The sequence below is a fragment of the Lipotes vexillifer genome, unplaced genomic scaffold (assembly GCF_000442215.2).
Source record: "Lipotes vexillifer unplaced genomic scaffold, Lipotes_vexillifer_v1.1 scaffold644, whole genome shotgun sequence".
NCBI lineage: Eukaryota > Metazoa > Chordata > Mammalia > Artiodactyla > Lipotidae > Lipotes > Lipotes vexillifer.
In genome coordinates, this window is record NW_006783288.1 from 320,900 (window position 1) to 345,573 (window position 24,674).

The 24,674-nt window shown below is 38.9% G+C and overlaps 1 protein-coding gene across 4 annotated transcripts in view; it reads right to left on the bottom strand.

The window, feature by feature from the left end:
* ELAVL2 (ELAV like RNA binding protein 2) overlaps positions 1–24,674 on the bottom strand; it is a 133,160-nt gene that overhangs the window by 33,694 nt on the left and 74,792 nt on the right. For all 4 annotated transcript variants that reach the window (XM_007455907.1, XM_007455909.1, XM_007455908.1 and 1 more), the window contains exon 3: positions 5,942–6,045. In XM_007455907.1, coding sequence (XP_007455969.1) covers positions 5,942–6,045 — 104 coding nt within the window. The remainder of the gene's footprint in view (positions 1–5,941; positions 6,046–24,674) is intronic.

A 24,674-nucleotide genomic window follows, 5' to 3' on the forward strand; every position in this document is an offset into this window, starting at 1 on the left:
ATTCCTGCTTCCATGCTCTTTCTCTACAGTGGGGAGCGGATTTATGCAGTCTATCTACAAGATATTTCCTCATGTTCAGAACATTTATAAATGAACAACTTAAATGATGAATAAAAACCAACCCCATCCCAGATAATCCTGAACCGAAAAGAAGGTTGAGCCAGAAAAGTGTTTCCAGTATGAATTTTACCGTGGCTGCTACACATTCAACAGTGGCAAAGGGAAACGGTTAAAATTGTTACCTCCTCAGGACAGGATGCTGCATTTCATTCTAAATGCATTCTCAACTAAACCATTCTATATGATAACCATGAGTTCATTAAAAACAGTTACACCTTTTCTTAATATGCAATTTGGAAGACTATGGAAAGTTAAGAGTCAGGTAATAAACATACTCAGTGATAAGTTAATTCATTAATTTTAAAGATTTTACAGATATAGATAGAAATTTAAATGGTTAAAAGATAAGTCCAAGATTACAGAGCCAGTTAAATCACTTAAGCAATGCCAGGGAGGGTAAGATTTCAGAAATGTAGTTCTATATTCCTCCTAGATTAAGGATATATATAGTTCATGCTAAACAGCAAAGGAGTCTGCAAACATGACATTTACTGAGAAAAGGATAAGCTAGGAAATGGTATAAATTTAACAAAAAATTAAAAGCAATACAGTAGCTTAGAATAAAGGTTTATTAAGCTTTACTTAATTGCTCTCTAATAAACTGAACACTTTAAGGAATAGATATTACTATTTGTAATTAATATTCCAATTTTTATAACAGTTTTTCCATACAGAGTGAAATGGCAGTTTAATTAATTTAATATGAGAAATTCCAAATTAATGTATGTCAATTAATAATTTTTAAGCCAAGGTAAGATTTAATCTGACTTACATCTGAATGATTAAGAAAAATCGATTTAATCAAAACCAAATCTAGGCAGTTTTTCTATGCTGGTAGCATTTCTAGACAGGGTTTCTTCTGTTGTGAGACAGAAGACATGGATTTCTAAGGGCAGTACCTATCAATAATGCTGAAAAGTTCTCTATTCCTTGAGATAATAGCTCCTACTACTTTCAGATGAAGCAAGCCCACTTTGTGGAATAAAGCTTCCTAGGCCCGTTGTAGAAGGGGGAGGAGTTGGAAGAGATGCTGGGAGTCAAGATATCCATTTTACTGTGTATGTGATATTCTCTTATTCACAGTACTTGATGTGGGTGGAAAGTCTAAGTATTTTCAGAAATGAATAGTTTTACTCTGCTAATTATGAATTTAAGTCTGATGCCATTAACCTAGGCAAAAAAATACATTTTCCTTTAGGATTGGAAAGAATTGTGCATATACTCCCTTTTTACTACCCTCCCTAATATCAAAAGTTAAAAACATCTTGTAATATCCACTTTATTTACCAGCTGATTATTAGGGACAACGCGGGTAGGCTTAACCCATCATGACTGTCTCCTGTGCAGTTCAAGGATGGTGTGATGTCACCAGCAATGTAAGCTGCTGGGACATTAACCCAACCAGGAAAAAAACGTGATCCTTTAGAGAATCGTCATCTTGAACTTTAACCTATGAATGCTGCTATTCATAATAAATAAACCTCTCTCTAACATAAGGTGAACATATTAAGTTTTTCTAATTTCTAAGCCACACCTCTTAAAAAGTGAAAACTGCATGAACTGCTTTTTACTCCAAATACTAAACTAGCATTCAGCACGCTCAAAAAATAAGCATGGTTAATATTCCAGTTAAGTGAATTATCCAGAAGAAGAATATCAAGGTACAAGATGAAGACAAACGAAACTATGCATGCAAAGATACCAAGTGTTTAGAGAAACCATCTATTCAAAAAAACATACATTTTGGTAGTTCCTAAGTGCTAGGTCTTAGACTCACTGTCACAAATTACCTAGAAAGCATATTAAAAACAGATTCCTGCATCTCACCTCTGGACACTGATTGAGTAGGTCTGAAGTGGGTCCTAGAACCTGTACTTCTAACTCACTCTCCTTGTGATTTTGATGCAACCAAGTTTGGGAATAACTGCTTTAGGATTTCACAGTGCCTGAGGGACTTTGCTTTACTCATTGCAGAAATACTGAATATTTCTCATTTATTCAACATACCATCCATCTATTGCACAAAACCCTACTGGGCTAATGCTACTAGGAAGCCCCAGGAGAAACTGCTAAATAAACCACCTTTCACAGCACTTGATTCACTGTTTTAATATTCCAATCTATAAAATGCATAAATGCTACGTGGCCTGGAAGACATATGAGAAACCTGAACTCAAGGGTGCACAAACACTTGTACATTTGTACATAACGTATACATGAATTAATCTACTGCAGCTTTCTAATGGAAAGCATGGTGTCACGGCAAGAGTTTTAGTGTAGATATCAAAAGACAAGGATTTGAGTCACAGCTCTGTCCTCAACTGCCTGGTCTAAGTATGACCACTACCTAGGTCTCAACTCTTTTACTGGGGGCAGAGGTTAGTGCTTAAGTCTAAATCATATATGGGTCCCTTCGACCCCAAAACTTCTGTGATTCCTCATGGGTAAAGAGAACATATTTCAAAGAAGGGGGGAACCCAACACGAGTTAGAACAACCCAGGAAGGCAGCAGCTGAAGAAAGAACTTCAGACAGGCTCTAAAAGATGAGATGATTGCTGTTAAACTGAGTGAGAGGGACTTCCCTGGTGGTGCAGTGGTTAAGAATCCACCTACCAATGCAGGGGACATGGGTTCGAGCCCTAGTCCAGGAAGATTCCACATGCCGCGGAGCAGCTAAGCCCATGCGCCACAACTACTGAGCCTGCACTCTAGAGCCTACGAGCCACAACCACTGAGCCCACGCACCACAACTATTGAAGCCTGCGTGCCTAGAGCCTGTGCTCCGCAACGAGAAGCCACTGCAATGAGAAGCCCGCCAGCAACAAAGAGTAGCCCCCGCTCGCCGCAACTAGCGAAAGACCGTGCACAGCAACAGACCCAACGCAGCCAAAAATAAATAAATAAATAAATAAATTTATTTAAAAAAATAAATAAAAAATAAACTGAGTGAGAAAGAGTATGCCAGGAAGTGGGAGCTATACGAGCATATATGCAGAGGCCGGGAATAAGATCCGCTTGCAAGCGAAAAGCCAGTCTGACTACCATAGAGAACAGTAATAACACTGGGTTACTCCAAAGTTAAGCCAAATGATATGGTAAAACAGTATGGGAATATGAGAGAATTTTGAGTGAGAAGCAATAGGAGGAAAGTGGTGTTTTGTGATGGCCACCACCAGGACGGACTGGAGAAAGGAAAAAGAGACTAATTTACAGAATAGGGACCGGAAAGGCTTAAATACAACTTCCAAAGGGTACTTAGAGCAGTGAACACTAGGAAAAACCTGGCTCAGATGTTGTATAAGAACACAAGACACATCTAACTGAAAATAAGGGGGAAAAAAACACACATAGAAAGAACAAACAGACAAAAATGGTGCTATGTAGTTTTGGAAAATGGTCTGCTTTGCCTCAGAGAAATGTGGGCCAAATTGAGGACACCAGCTGTTATCTGGTATCTTTGCAGGAACCGAATGGGGGTGGGGAAAGAAGTAGCCTGCTGCTTACCCACCACCTCCACCCCCATCTCAGAAAATCCAAAGAAAAGGAGCAGATGCCACATGTGGTGTAAAAGCCACAAGGCATTACTGTCCTTTCTTCCACGTATTCTGCCTGAGCAGCTGGGCCCTGAAGAGAAGGCCGGGTGATGGACAGTGAGGAAGCAGCTGTCACCAATGGTCTCTGTGCAGGCCATGGGTATTTCTTCAATGGAGACCTGTTTCCCCTGCATTTCTACCTTCTCGTGGACCTTACTGCAAAAGAACTGATTTAGAGCAAAAGAACTGACTCAGTAGAATGAAATGAGGGTGGTACTTCTGGAATGGAGAAAAGGGTATGTCAATCCAACCATCTATTCCATTTTCTTCTTAACCACAACTCAGGACCTCAAAACTACAATAAATTAGCAGCAATCCTGAAGTCAGTTTAAGTTGGGAGCCTCACAAAAGTCTGCAGTAGGATACAGCATTCACAAAACAATCTGAAGGTAACTGGACATTGGATGTCTTCTTTTTAAGGACACTTGATCATTACACTTAACAGTACTATTAAAAGGTTAATCTCTGTGACGCAAACAGAGAGCATGCAAAGAAGTGTGGACAATTAGAAAAAATCGTCCAGATTGAAAAAACAAGGTCAAAATAAACAAGTGTTTGCAATCTTAGAATGTATTAGAAATCTAATAATCAGACGTTTTGTACGTAGGACATTTTCTTGACCAAGAAACATGTAGAATCTCAGACATCTTACATCCAAGTATATTTGGGGGCCACTGCATACAGTTTCCTTTAGATGAGACAATGGTGGGAGGCATATTTCCTCTGGGCCCCAAAATATAAAGAACAAGATGTCAAAATTACCCAGGGCTAGTGAGTTACCTTAACTGACAACTCTGAGAGAAGCAACTTTTTTTTTTTTTTTGGCGGTACGCGGGCCTCTAACTGTTGTGGCCTCTCCCGTCGCGGAACACAGGCTCCGGACATGCAGGCTCAGCGGCCACGGCTCACGGGCCCAGCTGCTCCGCGGCATGTGGGATCTTCCCGGACCGGGGCAGGAACCCATGTCCCCTACATCAGCAGGCGGACTCCCAACCACTGCGCCACCAGGGAAGCCCTGAGAGAAGCTATTTTTAAGCACAAAGATGACACTGCATTTCCAGATACCTGAGAAAATGAGCAGAAATCTTCTAGACACGTCTCTAAGCAAGACGGATACCACAGTCAGCTCTGACTAACTTCCCCTTACCACTCCAGGCGATGGTCTGAGCTGAGTTCTTAAATCAAGGGTGTAAAATAGGTTCCAACTTGAGTCAACTGACAGAGGTTGTCTGGAACACTATTTTGAAAAAAATACTTGGGAGCCTCATCCAGACTCAGTGAGAAAGACTGCCATGATTGGCAATGTCTGCATTGGGCAGGAGAGGGAAAATTGATGGCACATGAACTAAGCTTCTGCCAGAGGCAACGTCCCTTTCATATTCTAAAGGAAAAGAAATCTACACAGCAAACTGGATTAACTTCTTATCCAGAGAGAATTTACATCAGAATTTCAAAAATTCAAAAAAGCAGGAAAAACATCCATAAAATTATTTACCATTTGTCTTGAAAAGAAAACTGTAACAGAAAAAATAACCTGTGTGGCATGTACACTCTTCTAGTCAGTCTCCTCAAAGTAAACTGAATCTGCCAGAACAGAGTCAAGCTACAGCTCAAGGACATGTTTTTCTATGACCCAAGAACTAAGAATGATTTTTACATTTTTTAATGATTGGGGCAAAATTAAAAGACTATTTTGTGACACATGAAGATTACATGAAATTCAAGTTTCAGTGCCCATAAATATAGTTTTATAGGATCACAGCCACATCTATTCGTTCATATGGAGGCTGTACCTTCTTTCAAGCTATGAGGGCAAAATTGAGAAGTTGTGACACAGACTGCACGGCCGGCAAAGCCTAACATATTTACTACCTGGCCCTTCACAGAACAAGAATGCCAACCCCTGTGCTAGAAGAAATGGTATAAGGTTTCTTCAAGTTATAGGCAAGTAATTCTCTATTGAAGGAAATTTAATTCAGTAAGTTTCATAAAGTACTTATCTGAGAAAGTTGCTGCTCTGTCCCTTTGTTAACACGTAAGTAATTACATGTAGTACTCATGAATAAAGTTTCCCTCATCATGCAACAAACAAAAAAATTCTGGTATGCCTCCCAGAGAAGTGTCCATATGGGCACAAAATGAATAAAGCAAAGAACGGCAAGTAGACCTTAATTCTTTTAACCTCTGTTCTGCAAGTAGATATAAAAAAAAAAAAACATAAACTTACTTTTATTGTTTTGGTTTGAAGTCTCAATCCATTCAAGGTGTTGATAGCTTTCTCTGCATCCTTAGGGTCAATGTAGTTCACAAAGCCATATCCCAAGCTCTGCCCTAATGAAAGGGAATGGGAAAAAAGCATAAGTTAGCTCTACACCACTGATGACAGACATCCACTTTCATTCTGGCATATGGTCTTGTCATTAATGCCAGCACATTCTCTCAATAGAAAAAAAAAAGTCTACATTAATTCTTCTAGAAATATACATGTGGCCTTTTTTCATCTCCTGTCTATTACAGTTGCAAGTTTAAACATCAGTTAGAACTCAGCAAGCTGTGCTGTTTAAAAAACACACATACCCAAAGTGTTCCATCATACATGTCCTGCCTGAGCCAGAGCACCCAGCAGCAAGGCAACATTCAGCTTCGGAAACTGTGGGTGCAAGTCTCCGCTGAGCTGCTGTGTGGGCTTCATGGGCACGACTTTTTCAGCTTCAGTTTCCTTACCCATAAAATTGGAAAGCGAAAAGCATCAACCAAGAATCTGTCAGTGTTCTGTACACATTACCCTGACAAATTTACAGCCTTTACCAAGTACAATTATTTCAGATTCTAAAACGGTGGAGAAGCATGAGTATGTGTGTGTGTACATGTAATATGTGTGTGTATATGCATAAGTACATTAATTATAGAGGAGCTTATTCAAATAAACTGAATCCAATTTTCTAAAAGGGGTCTGAAGACCTAGCTAAGGAATACAGGGAAATATGAACACAAAGATTTACACTTGAGGACATCCAAGCCCATGAGAACATGTGGAAAAGAAAGAAAAGCATAAACAAAGATAAAAAACAGAATAATTCTGGAGTAAGAGTTGCTTCCAAATGCGTCTATTGTTGCTTTTATCCATCATCTGAGCCCTCTCACCTCTGGCTCATTGATGTGTCCCAACTCTATAGGAAGTAACAAGAGATCGGAATCAGTGGAATGCACAGACAAGTAAAGCCAATCCTAAAGGTCTCCATTTTTCAACTAAGGGAAAGTTTCTCAGTTTGAAAAGGCGAGAAACACTATACGGGTGGTGACAAAAATGGACATTAAAAAGATTTAGTCTACTAAAAGTCAAACCAAACCAATTGAGGGTTTCCTGGAAGATTCCCAGTAAAGGTCCAAATACTTCTTATTAATTACCATTTTTGGATCAATTTCATAGCAAAAAAAAAAAAAAAGGGATTTTTTTTTTCTTTTAAGCAGCACCTCAGGTCCAAGTGGTTATGAATACAGATATTTAGAATAGGCTAACCAGAGTGGCCAATGTGGTTCTTTATAAGTATACAAAGAGAGAGAGAGAGAGAGAGAGAGAGAGAGAGAGAGAGAGAGAGAGAAGGCTAAACACAATGCCTAATAACGATGAAAACTTGGGATTGTATTTTGGGGACCACAATAATTTTGAGGGGATAATCATTGCTAGCTTATACCCTTTTATCAAATTATATTTTTCCTGTTTTTCAAAAAGGGGGTTAGGAGAGAGCTAAAACTAATTCAGTTCTTTTTTTTTTTCTCACACTACTCATATAGATTGTGTTTTACTCGAGGCTCTGTTTTTTAAAAGTTGCATGTGAAACCACTGCATTTTTAAGCATTCAGTTTTTTCCTAATTTGACATTTATCATGTGTCTATTGCATGCACAGTGCCCTCTTATGAAATGTGTTGCAGTTCTGTTGTCACTGAGCAGGATTCAAATAAGCTGAACATTAAAAAATCTGCTCAAAGAAGCTGTTTATGATGAAAAGAATACAGGCTTTGGAGATAAACACACAGAAGTTCTAATCCTGGCTCTGCTGTTTACCAGCTGTGTGACTTTGAAGAAACTACTTAACCTCTCTGAGTCATTAACTTCCTTATTTCTAGAATGAGGATAATTCCTACCCAGTGAGGTTGCTAAGGCAGTGATGAGAACATTCACTATTGACGGAGGTAGACCACTCCAGTCAAAAAATAAAGTGAGGAAAAATAACATATATCTACTACATGTTAAGGAGTTTACATGTATTCATTTAAAATTAAACCAGAAAGATGCTACCAATATAACAGGGGAAGGAAAGGCAAAGTGAACACTGGGTGGTTTTGTCACACTGCTATTCTATAACAAAATTAATCAAATTATCAATTGTACTAGCATTGAGTCCATTTCTCCTACCTACCCTCTCCACCACCCTCACACCTGTATTCTGGCAGCTTCTAATCAAAGTCCTTTCTTAATCTTGGTACACACTGGAATCATCTACAGAGCTTAAAAAACAAAAACAAGAACAAAAACAAAAACTGATGCCTGAGTCCCTTCCCCCAAGTTTTTCTTTTTTAATTGGTCTATTATGAAGCATTGATACCAGGTTTTTTTAAAGCCTGGTGACTCTAACATATGCAGCCAAGGCTGAGAATCACAGTTTTAATAGTGAGAGATACTCTGAGGCTGCAAATAAGGCTTCTGGGAGCTCTTAGAGGGGCCAGATGCTGATGGTCTGGGCATGCGAAGTGACGCTGCAAGAAGACTGCCTTTTTACAGATGCATTTTTTTAAAACCAGTAGATGTCTTTCTTCTAAAATCTTCAAGTTATCCATCACTTCAGAGAAACAGTTTACTGCCTACCGAGGTCACTCTCTAGCAGAGCAGTGCCTGCTGGAGTTGGGTCACTGGGTAAAGTAAAAAATCCTAACCTGCTTAGTTGTCTCTTGCCGTGTCCTCTGAGCTCTTACTCCTAGCACATTGTAGGCACTCAAGAAGTTTGCTAAATGCACGAATGAGAAGTGCAGTGGTGTTATTAATTTAACCAAAGGTATTATCATCAATGTCACCATCAGATGGTCTAGCCATTGAATGAATGGGTCTTTGACCTGACCCCCTCAAGCAGCCACGGCTAGTTTTAATGAGGAGTCAACCAAATTTCAACTATTGGAAATTGAGTAAAATCAATATTTATCCCCAGTTGAGCTCTCTGCCACAAAGTTTCTAATTTGCTTAGTGGTAGTATTAGGAAGAGCAACACCTGCCAATTAGTATTTAAGGTAAGCAAAATGTTATTACTACCCTAAGTAAAATAATATGAAAGGAGATATTTGCTGCTAAACGGCTGCATTCCCAAATCCACTGTAGTAGAAGCATTAACATGTTGGCATTGGAGCTACAAGGGAGTTAGTAACTTCACAGATTTTCATTTTAAAGTGAGTTAATCAAGTCAGCAAATATGTGTTGGATGCTTAAAATACACAGAGGCATCACAAATGATACAAAGATAGGCAAGACTCTCCCCATTCTCATCTTTAAGCTGTGTGGTGTTCTAGTGTTTAATTTTAGCCTCACACTGATCTTGTGAGATACTCATATTCTTCCCTGTAAGGAAGAAATGGTATCTGAAGCTGGGCAAGGTCAATCAGCTTCCTTAAAGGAAAAAAAAGGCAGAAAGTACTGGTCAGGACTTGAATCCAGGACTCTGAAATGCTATGTTCTTCTCCCCTCAATTCACAACTAGTTTATATCTGAACCTGTGTCACCTTCAGTATGCCTGAAATATAATGTAACCACACATTTCCTAACAGAGCTCTACCACAAAAACTTGTTTTGAGACAGTTACCTACTGTCTCAAATTCCAGTACTTCTTGTGCAAATATCAATTTCAGTATATATGAATTCCTACACTGTTATTCATTCCTATGACAATGTAAAGGCACCTTATTTATACAGTGCCTGTTTCAGGTTATTATGAGTACAGATTTCTAAAAAATAGAAGCAGTAGCAAGTCAAACATCAAGAAAAAATATTTAGCCTGGACCCACTTTTTCCCACTTTTGTATGCATCAGCTAGTAACAGTCATAAACTACCAAGGAAGGCTTGGAAACCAAGCATCATTTAACCATATCCTCCAAATCTATTTTTCACGTCATTCTGAATTTAGAATGTGCATATTGACAATCTCAAAACCAAGAATCACTTCTTTAAAAAATCTATAAAGCTCTACATTTAAATTCCAAGTATAACAATTATGGAAACGAACATGATCAAAAGAAACTTCTGAACAAAATGACAAAGCTAAGGCTCACCCAAAAAAGCCTTCAAGACAAATAAATCCTGTCTTTAGAAGCCAAAAAATTCCTCTGGTAGCTGAACATCAAGAATAAGGTCAATGCCACTCGTCCCCAGCTATCCTCACAAGCTACTCGTGGTCCCATGCTCTTAGGGATTTTGGAAGCATTAATCTAAGTCTTGGTCCTAATAGTCACAGCTGGGATTCTAAAACTTCACTATGGAGGAAGCTATCTCTACAATCATAGGACTAAAACCTTCAAAAGCAGGTACTGAAAGCTCCAGGTTAATACCGCACTTCCACGCATGGTATTCTGTAGACAGTGTCTGTGTGTGAATGTCTTCTGTTTTGCACCCTTCTTTTTAATCTAAATATATGCCACAGAGAAGGATCACTTCTTCACAAGAGACAGAACAATTACTTATAAACTGTTCCTTGGCATAAGGAGAACAGTTATAAACAGGCTGCTTAGAGCCATGGTCAAGTGATCTAAAGCACAGAGCTGAAAACACTCCAAGGCCTCTGAATGGGACTGAGGCACATTGAGAGCTGCGTGGGGGTCAGAGCAGGAATAGAATCTGTTTAGTGACAAAGTGCTAGTGGGAAACACAGTAAACTCCAATTTATCCCAAACGGTGCACAATTCAAAGCAGCAGCCATTCCCTTGCCACCGACATTGCTTTTAATAGCATACTTTAATTACAAATTTAATTGCACATTTTAATTAAAAATACACAATCTTCTGGACCCATTTAATTCAAAGGTCACTTTATTTAGTCTTTTCTATTTCACATGATTACCAATGTTCTAAGTATCAAATTACCCCCTCAGGTTTAAAGGTAAAAGCAATAGATCACCACAATTCTTGATTACAAACCTGGTACATAAATTTAATTTTATCCAACCAATATTAAGTGAGACCCTTCTCAACATGGAATTGTGAAAAATAAAATTCTGTATTTAAAAGTCATCCTAGGGCTTCCCTGGTGGCGTAGTGGTTTAGAATCTGCCTGCCAATGTAGGGGACACGGGTTCAAGCCCTGGTCCAGGAAGGTCCCACATGCCGCAGAGCAACTAAGCCCATGCACCACAACTACTGAGCCTGCGTTCTAGAGCCCGCGAGTCACAACTACTGAAGCCCATACGCCTAGAGCCTGTGCTCTGCAACAAGAGAAGCCACCGCAATGAGAAGCCCACGCACCACAGTAAAGAGTAGCCCCTGCTCGCCGCAACTCGAGAAAACCTGCGCGCAACAACGAAGACCCAATGCAGCCAAAAATAGATAAAATAAATTTTTTAAAAAGTCATCCTACATATTTCTCACCAACATTCAGCATTCATTTGTTCAATGATTATAGAAAATCTACTCTTTGCTAATCCCTGAGGATAAGCAAAGAGACAAAAAATTCCTCTTCGTAAAACTTACATTCTGGTAGAAGGAAACAAAAGAACAAGCTCTACAGTATATATTACAAGAGACTAAGGGCTAAGGAGAAAAAAAGCAGAGAGAGGAGAGTTTAGAGTGCAGGGTCAGGGCTGCTGACCTAAATACAGTGGTGAGCACAGGCCCCACCCTGAAGATAACATTTGATCCAACACTTAAAGGAAGTAGCTCATAGTTTACTAGGGAAGCTGTGCAAGTTCTACCATAGGGGTATCACATCCCGTCTGTTCTACCAGCTAAATCTGCCCCCACCCCAAGCCCCAGCCCCTCGGCATTAGCACAGGTCCTTGTGTATTATTCTAATTTGGATTATTGCTACAATATCCTAACCCATCATCCCTTCCCTAGACTCCTGTTAACTCCAAAACCAGTCATTCTCAACTGTAATGTTGTCTGGGTTATCTTTCTAGAAGAAAATCCCAATCACACTCTGGTTTCCAAGGTCACCATCAGCTTCTTGCTTACTTCTACTACTCCTATACGTACGTATACCCTGAAACGCATAATCAGTTCCCTGTGCCTGGAATACACATCTCCAACTGGCCAGCCCTGACAAATCCTTTAGGACTTTCTCTGAGACCATTTCCTGCCACAATTTGTCCCACTCCCAATGCTCACTGTTCAGTGCCCCTCCCTAGTCCTTCCACAGCCTTTATATTATATATACCTTTATCTTAATACGTATGGGTATTGAGTCAATTTGGATGTCGCCTCCCTTAGACTGTTGAGCAAGGGCAAGCTGAGCATAGTTCCTCATATAAAAGACCTTAGCATAGATTATTAACATGCTCATTGAAACAATGAATGAACGAACAAGCTAATAAAAGAATGAACAAACGAAGAAACAGCCATCTGCCATCCAGGAACTTACGGTTTAGAAGAGAGATGCCCTTATAAACATGCTCCCCATGTCCCTACATCGTACCAGATGGTTACAGAACAAAAGGAGACAAGATGCTCAAATGTTACAGTATTCTGTCTTTATAAGGGAGTGATGTAAGATACATTTTTTCAAACAGTTCATGTAAAATTTTTCATATGAAAATTTTCTACGAATACCATTTAAATAAAATCTCAATTTAAAAAAATAATGTCACCTAGAGTAATCTGATAGATTTACATAAATCTGTTTCACAAATCTGTAAGTATAAATTATGGGATGTCAGCATATAATTTTGTTGAAAGTGCTTTTTCACTAATATAATTAAGTCTGCCGAGACTATTCATGTACAAGTCAAATAAAATGCAGAGTGAATTCTGTAAAAACCTAGTAGTTGAATCAACAATAAAAGGTGACTATGCTGATTGATGTGTATCTATTATTTTATTTAAAGCAGGAGTAATGCTTTATGAAATAAAAAGGACAAAAGCAGCATGACTCTTTTCTAAATCCCCCAGTAAGCAGAAACAGGTCACTATGGTCCTCTCTGACAAGCAAGACTATTTGCAGGCTGAGGTTTAATAATGTAACACTTAACAACAACAACAAAAGAGCAAATTGGGAAGATACACTGTTTCTAAACACAGTCCCTATATAAAACTGCATCCCTTAACAAAAAAAGCAAATAATTTGATTTAGGAAAACAAGTTTTCACTCCAAGGGGGGACAATTTTTGTTTTTAAAGACAGACCCACTCCTTTCCCTCATTCTAACACCATTCTTCCCTCCTCCCCCAAACACAAAATGAAGTTGCAAATGTGTTGTGTTTCTTCAGATGGACTTTCTGTTCTTGGGCACTGGTTTTGTGTGTCTGTTCAGACAGGCTGTGCACTGCAGCTCTGGCACCACAACAACATGCACCAGACTTTACAAAGGAGCCTTCTCAACATCTCAGATCTGATGTGTAACAAAACCATGCGGGTACCACACATCAGGGGAAAGCTTTGAGAGAATCTTAGAAGAACAGAGGGATGTAATCTTCTCCAGTCTCTCCAAATTTTAATTCCTGACTTAGCCGGAGTCTCCTCAGATGCCAGATGCAGGAGGTCCTTCCATTTAAATATTCAACTAACTCAGGTCAAATTAGACAGGTCCTCCTCACCGCCCTCTGATGGGAAAGATCAAATTGTGAGGCAGAGAACTGGTGAGATCCTATTACTACAGACCAAGCCAGACTCCCTTGAAAGCTCAGAGCATTTTTACCAGCTTCCCAAAGGATATTACCAGGGATTATCACCAAGATGGAGAATTCAACCTAGACACTCACATAATACAGAAAACAGATGGCTCACCAGAAGACTCATCTTCTACCCAACTGCTAATAAAGCTGGCCTGAGACTAAAGAGCCCAATATTTTAAAATGGTTTTCAGGACTTTACAGATATATTGAGATAACATAGAAGAGTTTAAATCGTAACTTCTCTGCTGAAATCAAAGTTGTAAACAGTCATCACTTGGTAAATATTATCTAAGTAGCCTCATTCAAGAGGGAGCAGTTAATGACCTCAAGCACCGGAGCATTTTCCTACTGAGTTAATTTTAATGGCCGTATCTGTCCTCCGATTATACAACTGGTAGAGCTCCATTTTCCTATAGTTCCAGTTCCAGTAATTATGAATCTGCTGGCAATGCAGCACGACCTTGCTTAAGTTGGCAAAACTGTGGGTTCTTAATACATCACCCTTTCGGACATTAAGAACTCCCACACAATTCAGTCTTAGGCTTCTGAGAACAGCATATTAAATCCTCTAAATTCTCAAATGGTGCATATGGGTACTAAGATGTCTTGCATCGGAGACCAGGAAGAATAGGAAAAATGATCTTTATTTAAAGTGGGAAAATAAACTATTTCTTCTAGTACACCCATCTTAGGAGAAGACTTTAACTTGGACCAGGTTCTCTAGCTTGAGAAAAAGTATTTGAATATGATATTATAGCATCTCAACACCATTGTTAAAAACAAACAAACAAAAAACAAAAAACCAGTTCTCATTACTCTCTGATTTAGGTAGTTGCTCTAAAAGAAAACTCAGCAGGCCTACCTTCAAACACTGGAGCTATCCCCATGGTGAAAGCAAAAGTCAGAAAACTGTTAGTTGGCCAAAAAGTCAGACCTTACCATTCAAAAAAAGTTAGGATATTAACATACCCTGAGCTAGGGCAAAATCAACTCTCAGTTAAAGATCTGAGTCTGCTACAATAGTCTCACTTCTTTGTTTCTTATAATTAACCCTATACAGATTTCCCCTGCCACACACACACAAAATGGGGCTTGTGCGGAATTCCTTGGCGGTCCAGTGGTTAAGACTCTCTGCACTTTCCCTGCCGAGAGCGCAGGTTCAATCCCTGGCTGGGGAACTAAGATCCCACAAGCCACAGGGCACGGCCAAAAATACCAAAAAAAAACAAAAAGGGGCTTGTGTTATCTGCTTTATTTTGTGCTTACTTAAAAAGCAGTAGAGTTGTTCAAATAAATATCATTTGAGATGAGGGCCAGGGAACTATACTCCTCAAAATATTACTGTGGTAAAGAGGGAAACCAGTTAACAACTGCAGTAGTAAAAAGGGCATCTGCTGTTGCTTGCACTACCAGCTGGTGTCAATCTACACACACACGGAAATCCGTAAGCAGTCCATCAAAAATCAGTACAGCTTCTTAATGTGTTTCTCTCTTTGTAAGAGATTTTTTAAATTTAGATATTGCAAGAAAAAAAAATGTAAAGGCCCTAAACACTATAATTAGCCCAGTGCCCTTTCTGAGCTGTATAAGAGAGTTTTGCCAACCACTATGGTGTGGTGTTTTGTCCAGAAGAATGGGAAACATTAGTCAGACCATGCAAATCCCACCAGGTCCACATGATTTAAAAAAATTGTTACAGAGGGTAAGTTTTCTTCTTGAACACACAATGTTTTTTTTTTAAAAAAAGTCTCTCACTCGCCCCAAAGTTAAAGGTTCACCAGCCAAAACCTTCCAATAGGAAAAGCTCGGTAAGTCTGGGAGAGAAGTCTGTTCCCACTGCCCCATAAATGCTTTTTTCTAGCTTTCTGGAAGCAAACAGTACCACTACCTAATTATTGACTGCTATCAAGCATCTTATGAGCCTTATATTACATACAGCCAACATATTTAATTCTCACAACAAAGCTCTCTGTAACCCAGTTTACAGTAAAAACATGGAGGTCCTGAGATATTAACTAACTTGCTCAAAAGGCACAGAGGTAGCTGGTAAGTGGTAGTGTAGTTTTCTGAAACCGTAATTGACTTATCCAAACTCCATCTTTTCAGCATACATTTCACTGCCTTTGGCCAAGCTTGGGAATTATTTTGAGGCAGAGTCCTGTGCATCCAAAGTACACAACTTTTCAACCAGGAGATTCATAATCTCCAAATACACCGGCATTGTTTTTCTTGTCCTTTGTCATGTAACTGATTGACTGGAACTTCACCATTCTTTCTCAATCCATCAAGACACTATGTATTAAAAGAAAAAACCACGAAAAGGTTTATCGCCCCACGGGTACACAAACCACTTCAACCCTCGAAAACAAATCCATCACTACAAAACACATAGATTAGAGATCTCCGCATTATAAAAATATTCATTTAAAACAGGACTTGCTTTACATACTCCTTTTCCAGAAACTCAGAAAGCAATTCTTATGGCTAAAGCCAAACGTGTTTGCTACTGCCAAAATCGTCTCCCACACAAGACACTTCCCTCATCAGCAGATTGCATTGAAATGCTTTCACACGCATAGCGTGTCTTTCTAGCTGTAGAAAAGCAGGTGGGATCAGTACCACATGGTCTCTGCCCTCTAAGACCTTAGCTCAAAAATTTAAAGCAAGACAATAACCAAGAGAGATGCAGGCACTTATTGAACACAGAACACCTATATTTAATCACTGGCATTTCACGCTTAACCAGGATGAACGTGAAGAGAAAGCTTTAGTTGGTTCAAACAGAGGAGGTGAAATTTAGGAGATTCTTGTCAGAGAAACTGTGGAAACAGGCATATGGAGAAGAGCTAATTGGTGGAGAAGTACAGAGGAGTTGGTTAGACCAAAGGCATAGTGAACAACAAGTAGTCTGTGCAGAGGTAAGAAGCAGACCCTCCATCTTGAGAACTGGGGCACCTCATGTAAAGGCTTGTAGTGGTCATACTGTAGGATGAACCAAGCAGGAAGTGACGATGAAACACATGAGAGAAACCTACGGAGGTTAACTTTGGCGGCTTGAACAATCACTAAGGAGATACAGATCTAGCATCAAGGAGACTCCTGGGGAAGAAGCCATGAAAACCCAGAACTGGGATCTGACCCCAAATCCCTTTCAATAAAGTCCCCAGAGATTTCTAAAAAGACAAAAATGAGAGGATGAAAACCCATCATATCTTTCACAAGTCCCTACAAATCGCCCCAATCCTAAATCGCAAACTTCTCATCTGGACAAATCCCAGCCCAAAGCTTCTATTCCTAATCCTCCTATTCCACAAAAACTTTTGTTCATGCTACAGTTCTCCGAGCCCCTGCCAAGTGCACTCGTATCTGAAAATGAGCCTGATTAACTCAATCCAAGTGGCCTTTTCCCCCAAAACTGAACTTTTGGAACAAGTACTCTTTTCCTTCAGAGGGCCTTCCAGATTAAGGGCCAGGATTGGAATCGAAAGCAACCCCTCAAACCTCAGGAGGGTCTGTATTTCCTTGGCGCGATAACATCTCACCTTCGTAAGAGTAACAAGACACAAGGAACCTTTAGAACCTTAGGTTAATACCCTGACATGAATACAAAACCACCCACCTAATGACCTCTCAAATATTCATTCACTATGAATCTAACAGGGTGTAGATAACCCCCAGCCAACAAAGAGCAGCACTCAAGATGACTGCCCCAGGGAAGGCTTATGATTTCTGAGATCTCTTTTACAAAGCTATAAAAACGTATGTACCTGAATGCTCCCCAACTCCCAGTTAAGCTGCTATTATGAGTGAAAGTGTTAATAACCACCCTAAGTGGGCGCAAAGTGTTAACAAACCTCACTTTGACATTTTGTATAGCAATCACGAAGTTATACAAGACTTCTGAATTCACACACATATCTAAGTCCTTTACATATAATATGGTAATACCAAGTCAAAAAATAAAGATGGGGAGGGAGGAAGGCCAGGTCATTTAAGGAGGAGACACTGGAGAGCATTGTATCATCAAGAAAAGAAAGTTTCAAATAAAGTAAAAGTACATATTTCACCTTCTTATCTGCATCACTGATGAAGTATCCTCCATACAAGTAACAAGGCTTCCATCTGGGGACAACTCTCCACTTTAGTTCATTTTATTTTAAAAAGACAGACCAGAATGAAATTACTGATATTTTTAGCAACAACAAAGGAAGTAAAATTCCAGAGGAATCCATTGTCCCCAATCTACACAAAGATTTAGGTATAAATAACATACAATTCTCCTTCTCTCTGTACAGGACATTTTGTTTAGTCTATATTTAATAAAGAAAGGCAGTTACATTTCCAAGACGATGTGAGGAGCAGGGGTTTTTTTCCTCCCCCTCAATTTAAAATAGTCACACAAAAGCACTGATTTTTATACTTAGGAGAAATCCCCAAACAGACCAATTGTGTTTTGGCAGGTTAGGGTATAAATGCTGACTATAAAGGAAACCTATTTAAATACTGCAGATACAGCTTCAAGGACGTCAAAAAAGCCCTCTCTGAGGCAGTAAAGAGGAAAGAATCCCAATGGAACAATATCTATAGAGGAAGCTGAGCAGGACACAGTAAAAGTGGTAAAGGCTGCAAGTCAGGTGGGAGCCATGGCTACAATTAAGTCAAAGAGGTGCCCTGACAAAAATAAATACCCGCTTTGTTTCTTGCTAAGAAACAGCTATGTTACAGCAAACCACTCTGAGACCCCAGTGCAATTTCTCCACCAATTAACAGATGGCTTCTATACAGAAATACAAAAGGGGCTAGCTCTTGCAATTGCCACATTCATATCACACAGAAGCATCTCTTCCACAATCACCTACTTTAAAAGTTGAAAGAATTAGGCCCTGTAATCCTCTAAATTAAAAATTCACAAAAACACAAGGACAAAAAAGCAAATGCTTAAAAGATTTGGCCTAGACAATCATTCAGCACACAAAGGTGATGCAGCACTGTCCACATCAGCATCACAGCAAAAGCACCATCACATGGAACTAGAGAGGTGTGTCTTTTACCACTGACTAAAAGTATATTAAAAATGAAATATTCAAATCATATAGTCCACAACTTAGTATACCTGACCACTGCTGCTAACTCCTGGATACATTATCCCTGTGAGACAGGAAAAACCTAAACACGAAAATAATCTTTTTAACTTATTACCATTTTATTGTCTCATATACCCACGAATCTACGGGCAGGGTGCAGGTAAAAAATTTTATTCAAGAAGAGCATCTCAACTAATTCAACTTAGGAACTTTTAAAATGTTTTCTTGGGCTTCCCTGGTGGCGCAGTAGTTGAGAGTCCGCCTGCCGATGCAGGGGACACGGGTTCGTGCCCCGGTCTGGGAGGATCCCACGTGCCGCATGAGCCATGGCCGCTGGGCCTGCGCATCCGGAGCCTGTGCTCCGCGATGGGAGAGGCCACAACAGTGAGAGGCCCGCGGACCGCAAAAAAAAAAAAAAAAAAAAAAGTTTTCTTTCATCTGCTATTACTAAAGTTACTGGACTACTTGCTTATTCTCATATCTGAGGTTCACTCTTGGGGAAAGTGCTGTGTTTTTATGGCACCAGATTAGTATTAAGGACCCTCTGGATGTGGGAAAACAACTTCTACAGACAGAGCTTCTAGGTTTTAGGGGCCATATTACATAATTCTACAAACACATTTCAAGATTAGGGCAAAGACAGGTAACAAAAGAGCTCTCATTCATACTAATTCATCTTTCTGCCACCAAGCGTACCCTAAAGAAAAGGGGTCAAGGAGTTTATGGCCTCCTGCTAAGTCTAAGACCTAGATCCATTAAATGATACCTCATCAGTGACAAAATCTACCTTGCTCTTGTCAAGTAAGTTTCACAAATAATTTCAGACCTGTGCATTAGAATCAGTCACATTAAAGAGCATCCTACTCAGGAGAATGCTATACAAAACACTAGGTATTCGATTACAAGCACATCACTCAAAGATTTCACTAAACACTAGTCTTTAGTTCATTCTAGTATGCAATAACCTTTAGTGTCGAGGAGTTTTCCTATTTTGTTGCTGACAATTTCTTACTTGCTATTTTATAAAGCAACAGAACACTAAATAGTTATATATTACAAACTAATCTCCTTTCTTTGGGGAAAAACTTGAAAACCTTATGTATGCTGCCAGATCACTTACTAGTTAAGTCCTATTCCCAAATATAATATAATGCTTATTCTACTTCTCTTATACACTAACATTATTAAGGTATTCCATATATACCTAAATGAACAATCTTACTTTCCCCAAGGAAGAATATTTCCTAGCAAGAAACCACACATATATATACTCTGAATTGCATTTCGTTAACCCAAAAGCCTTCTATACTTTATTTGGGTTCTTGATCCTCTGCTCTTCCCTAAAAAACATACACCTAGAACTAAAGGAAGTAAAACTTGTATTATGGTTTAAAAAGTTGTATCATCTTACAGTTGTGACTTGTGTATGTGTAAAAACCTCAGACATCTCTGAGATTTAGTTAAGATTCAGATAAAGATTGACTGGTTCTAAACAGCATTCTTTTGAAGCAAGGAAGAGGGGCAAATTATTTTTCATAAGCCTCCAGAATATGAAAGATTACATTAAACATATAATTTAAAAATTCAATTAAGTATTCTATGCTACTTGGCCATCTTAATTATAGTCCTTCCACTCTTAAAACATGGGAATTAACCCATAATTTCTTCTCTTTCCTAGCAATTCAAGACTTCTGGTTGAATATCCAGGAAAAAAAAAAAACCTAAAGGTTAACCACAGTGATAACTATATTAGTTACCAAATTTCGTCAAATAATTGTCCTTGGTCAAATTTTAATTCTTACCATAAGATATAATTACTTCCCAATCTTGACTGCTGCCTAAGCCTTTGATTCCATTATTCCTTACAAAGCTAAGGTGTTCCTTCATTTTAATTTTCTATCACTTTCATCTAGGATAAAAAAAAAAAGTGAAGCAAAATTTCTTAGGAAATTCAAATCAAGTGACCAGGAGCTAAGTGAGATTTTTACAATCTCCACAGGATTTTGTTTACTGAATGCAGAATCTACAGCCTAATTAAGGTGTTATTCAAAGATTTTCTGTATCATTTCCTAAAACCTGGTAATATGTTGGCCAGGCCATCCTTCTTCCCACCTCCATGCTGTGTTTTTACTTAAAGCTACTTTAACAGAAATCCCATTCTAATCCTCTAAAGCTTACATAAATATCTTAACAGGTTGCATGGTAAGAACATAAAATTGATCGTATTTCAAACAAAGTTAAGATTCTGCATCAATGATTAGAAATTAAAATACTAAAAATAAAGATAAAACTAGAATTTGATCTTTTCGAAGAGAACTGAAGACTGTTCAAAAAAACTGATACTGATGATGTATACCACTGACTCTATGGAACACAGAAATGTAATGCCTCTAAGCATACCTATGTCCCCACATGGCTAGAAACCAAGGGGTTTTAATTAAATGATGACTAAGTAAGCAGAGGGAATAAACGAAGGTTAATCACAAGCAAACTTGTTTTTCTACAAGGTATATGCCTCTCAGCTGCTATAAACAGCAGGAGCCACCAAACATTACTGACCTCTGAAGATTAGCCAGCTGAGTGACCACAGAGAATGCCATTACTACTGGTGATCTCACTCAAGGAGGAAAGTAGTGACCACAAAACATAATGAAATGGGGGAGAAGTCACGAGATGTTATTTAGGACAGAATATCAATTATCTTCATTGCACCTACGACTTCTGCATAATTATATCAGATCTTTGGTTTCCTCCACCAATGACAATGTGAATCAAATATGAGTCAACTCTTTGAAAGGTAGAGCCAGGTGACTTTATAAAATACACATACGTATATACCTCACAAAACAGAGACAGACATCTTTACCAATAGCTTTTGTTTTCCTCAAAGCTAAAAGTCTCAGGGTAAGTAAGCAGTCAGCTTGGGCAGTTCATCTATTATAGCTATGACAAATTTAACAGGTTCAAAGGAGGGAAAACTGTGACCCTACAGACACTGGGAAAATGGTCAGGATGCGAACCCTGGAGGGTTACTGGCAATAAAGAGTACCGTACAAAAAGGGGTAATTGTTTTGTTAGAAGTGAAAGATAGTCCTTAAACAACAGCCCTCAGACTCCATCATAGGTAAAAGCTGTTCCAAACAAACCAAAATAAAAATAAAAATCACCACACCTTTATCCCTACGAAGCAGTAATATGTCTGAGTATCTGATGACTCTAGACTGCAGCTTAACTTCTTCCACATCATAGATGCTTTAGAGAATCTAGTTGAACACACATGGTATGTTAAAGAACTAAAAGTTCAGGTGAGAATGATACCGGTGTGCAAGGTATCCAACTAACTGGAAATATGACCTGAGCCAAAAAAGGGCTCAACCTTCCATTTCGATTCAAATAACTTCCTAATGGAAAACCTTCTGGTCTAAACAAGATGTTATCTAGAAAGTGAGGCCTGGAACCTGCACCTTCTTTGACAGCCCTGGGTGGAAAGACTGGTGAGTTCAAAACAGGGACTTCTAAGCAATTTCAAAAGTTACCTTCTTATGGGTCAATGTGATGTCAACCAAAAAAACAAAAAAATCAGTAAGCTTACTTTTGGGTGTGTAGAAAAGTAAACTCTGACACACAGAGACAGAAATGTGAATTAAGCAAGAATTGTTTCACTAGAGTTCTATATTATAAGTAACATAAACTGACTCTAGCTAACTAGCAAAAGGGTATTTATTGGAAGAGGCACAAAAATTTTCAGAATCAATAGGGGTTGGGAACCAGGCTCCAATTGGCTAAGTAGTGAAAAGAACAGCCATCATCTCAGATCTAAAACACACAGTATGATGAGATGGGTCACCATCACCATCTCATCCTTCCATCACTTCCTTGAGGTCTTGGGAGAAAATACCTAATTGATTTTACTTGGGTCCCATACTGGCCCCTTATCTATAGTAAGGCAAGGACAGGGAGAACCTGTCTCTTGGCTTCTGGAACTATACTCCCACCAACTGTACACCAGGAAAGAGAATACCTCAATATGGAGTGGTCTTATGAAATCAGACAGACAATCTTCTCTTACATCCATGAAGGGTCTTACAAATTTCTCCATACAAACTGAAAAGAAATACTTCTCTTATTTCTGATCAAATAAAAGACTGCTTCAAAGATTGACCATAAGATGGAATAATCAACAAATCACTAGTGGACCAGACCATCCCCTGCATATAGAAAGCATTGCTTCTAACTCCTAGCTCAAAAACAAAAGAAAGTCACCAGTTTAGAACATTCTGCATCTCCCTCTGCAAACTATGACCAGTTCCCTCCACCTCTACCACACCTTAAAAATAAGGTGCAAAAAATGTAAGAAATTACATTATCAGAGTATGCTGTGACTCAGGATCTCTTTAACAGATAGTCACTACCCTAAATCAAGTACCCAACACTGGCTGATATTCTCCAGCATGCCAAGACAAACCAAACAAACCAAAAACTTACAGCTCCAGAGGAACATCTTCCCTATCCCAAAAAGAGGTCTTTGGTAGCTCGCCACAAAGAACGCAGCGCGGAGAAGTCTGCATGAAGCCTGAATTAAGACCTTAAACTATAAAAAGTATTAACTTTTTAAAATTATTTTATTAAAGCCTCCACCGGGGGAGCCTTTCTGCTAAGTCTCAACTCATGGAATTGCTCTTTAAGTTGTCAATAGCCAGCACTGAAAATAAATACAGTCACTAAGCGTGGAATGATGTTCCTGTAGCCAGCAGGCATCTGGCAGATGCCAACAGAGAAGGCAGGAGGTGAAGATATGACACCGAAAATTTTAAAGGAAGACTGCTCTACTCAGTAGCATAGAATCTGAAATAATGTAAAGGCAGAAACAGGCCACCACCTGCCTCTAAATTCAACCTTCATCAGCATCTATCTCCCCAAGTTGCTGCAGGAAGATGCTTAAGGCTTTCTTTACTCCAGTAATTGTTCCTGTGGTCTAAAAAGGAACGTCCCTGGCTGGGGTTTTTTTTTTTTTTTTTGGTTGGGTGGTTATTTTTTTTTTTGGTGGTTTTTTTTTTTTTTTTTGGTTGGGTGGTTATTTTTTTTTTTTGGGGTTTTTTTTTTTTTTTTTTTGGTTGGTTGGTTAATTGTTTTTTTGGTGGTTTTTTTGTTTTTTTGTTTTTTTTAAGGGGAGGTGGGATTGGGTAGGGTGGGGTGGGTAGAAGGAGTGCTGGGGAAGGAAGAAAAATGGAAGGAAAAGCTAAAACTATAGAAGAGAATTTCTATTTTTCCCTCTTTGGCTCCTTCTACTGAGCAACAGCTTTCTGCCAAGATTTCCTTCAGGTTCTCAGTGGAGGAAAGGATGAAGTGAGATAAAGAGAAAGAAGTCTGGAGCCATTGCCCTGTGTCCCAGGACACCCCACAGGCGGTCATCCCTGGACGCTGTGACTCTCTGGGAGAAGAGGAAGTAGAAAAAAAGTGTGAAGGCAGAGAAAACTGCTGGAGAGCAAAGCTGCTTTAGTTCTTTTCTGAATCTACCGTGTGTGCCACTGCCTCTTGGGAATTCCAGGTGGCCTGCCGTTATGCCATGGAGATTGCAGGCAACTTCCAAAAGAAGAAAACAAGCCTGAACCAGGCTGGACCACTGCAAAGGGGCGAGATGAAATCCCTGCAAGTAGTGAGCAATCTGATTAAATACTGCACAAATTCACTGTTTTACCTGGATATTCCTTTTATGGGGAAACTTGCAAGAACTAAGTTTGAAAACAAAGAAATTATTTCAAAGGGAGGGGTTAATTCCTAAAGGCAAGTTGAAATGAAACGAAATAAAATACACAGAAAAAGCCCATGGTCCAAAGAAAGAAATTTAGTATCTGCTGAAACTATTACTATATATACAATATATATGTTATAAATATTATATATATTATTTTTTAAAGTATTTTAGAAGTAAATTATATATATGTGTGTGTGTGTGTGTGTGTGTATATATATATATATATATATATATATATATATATATATATATATAT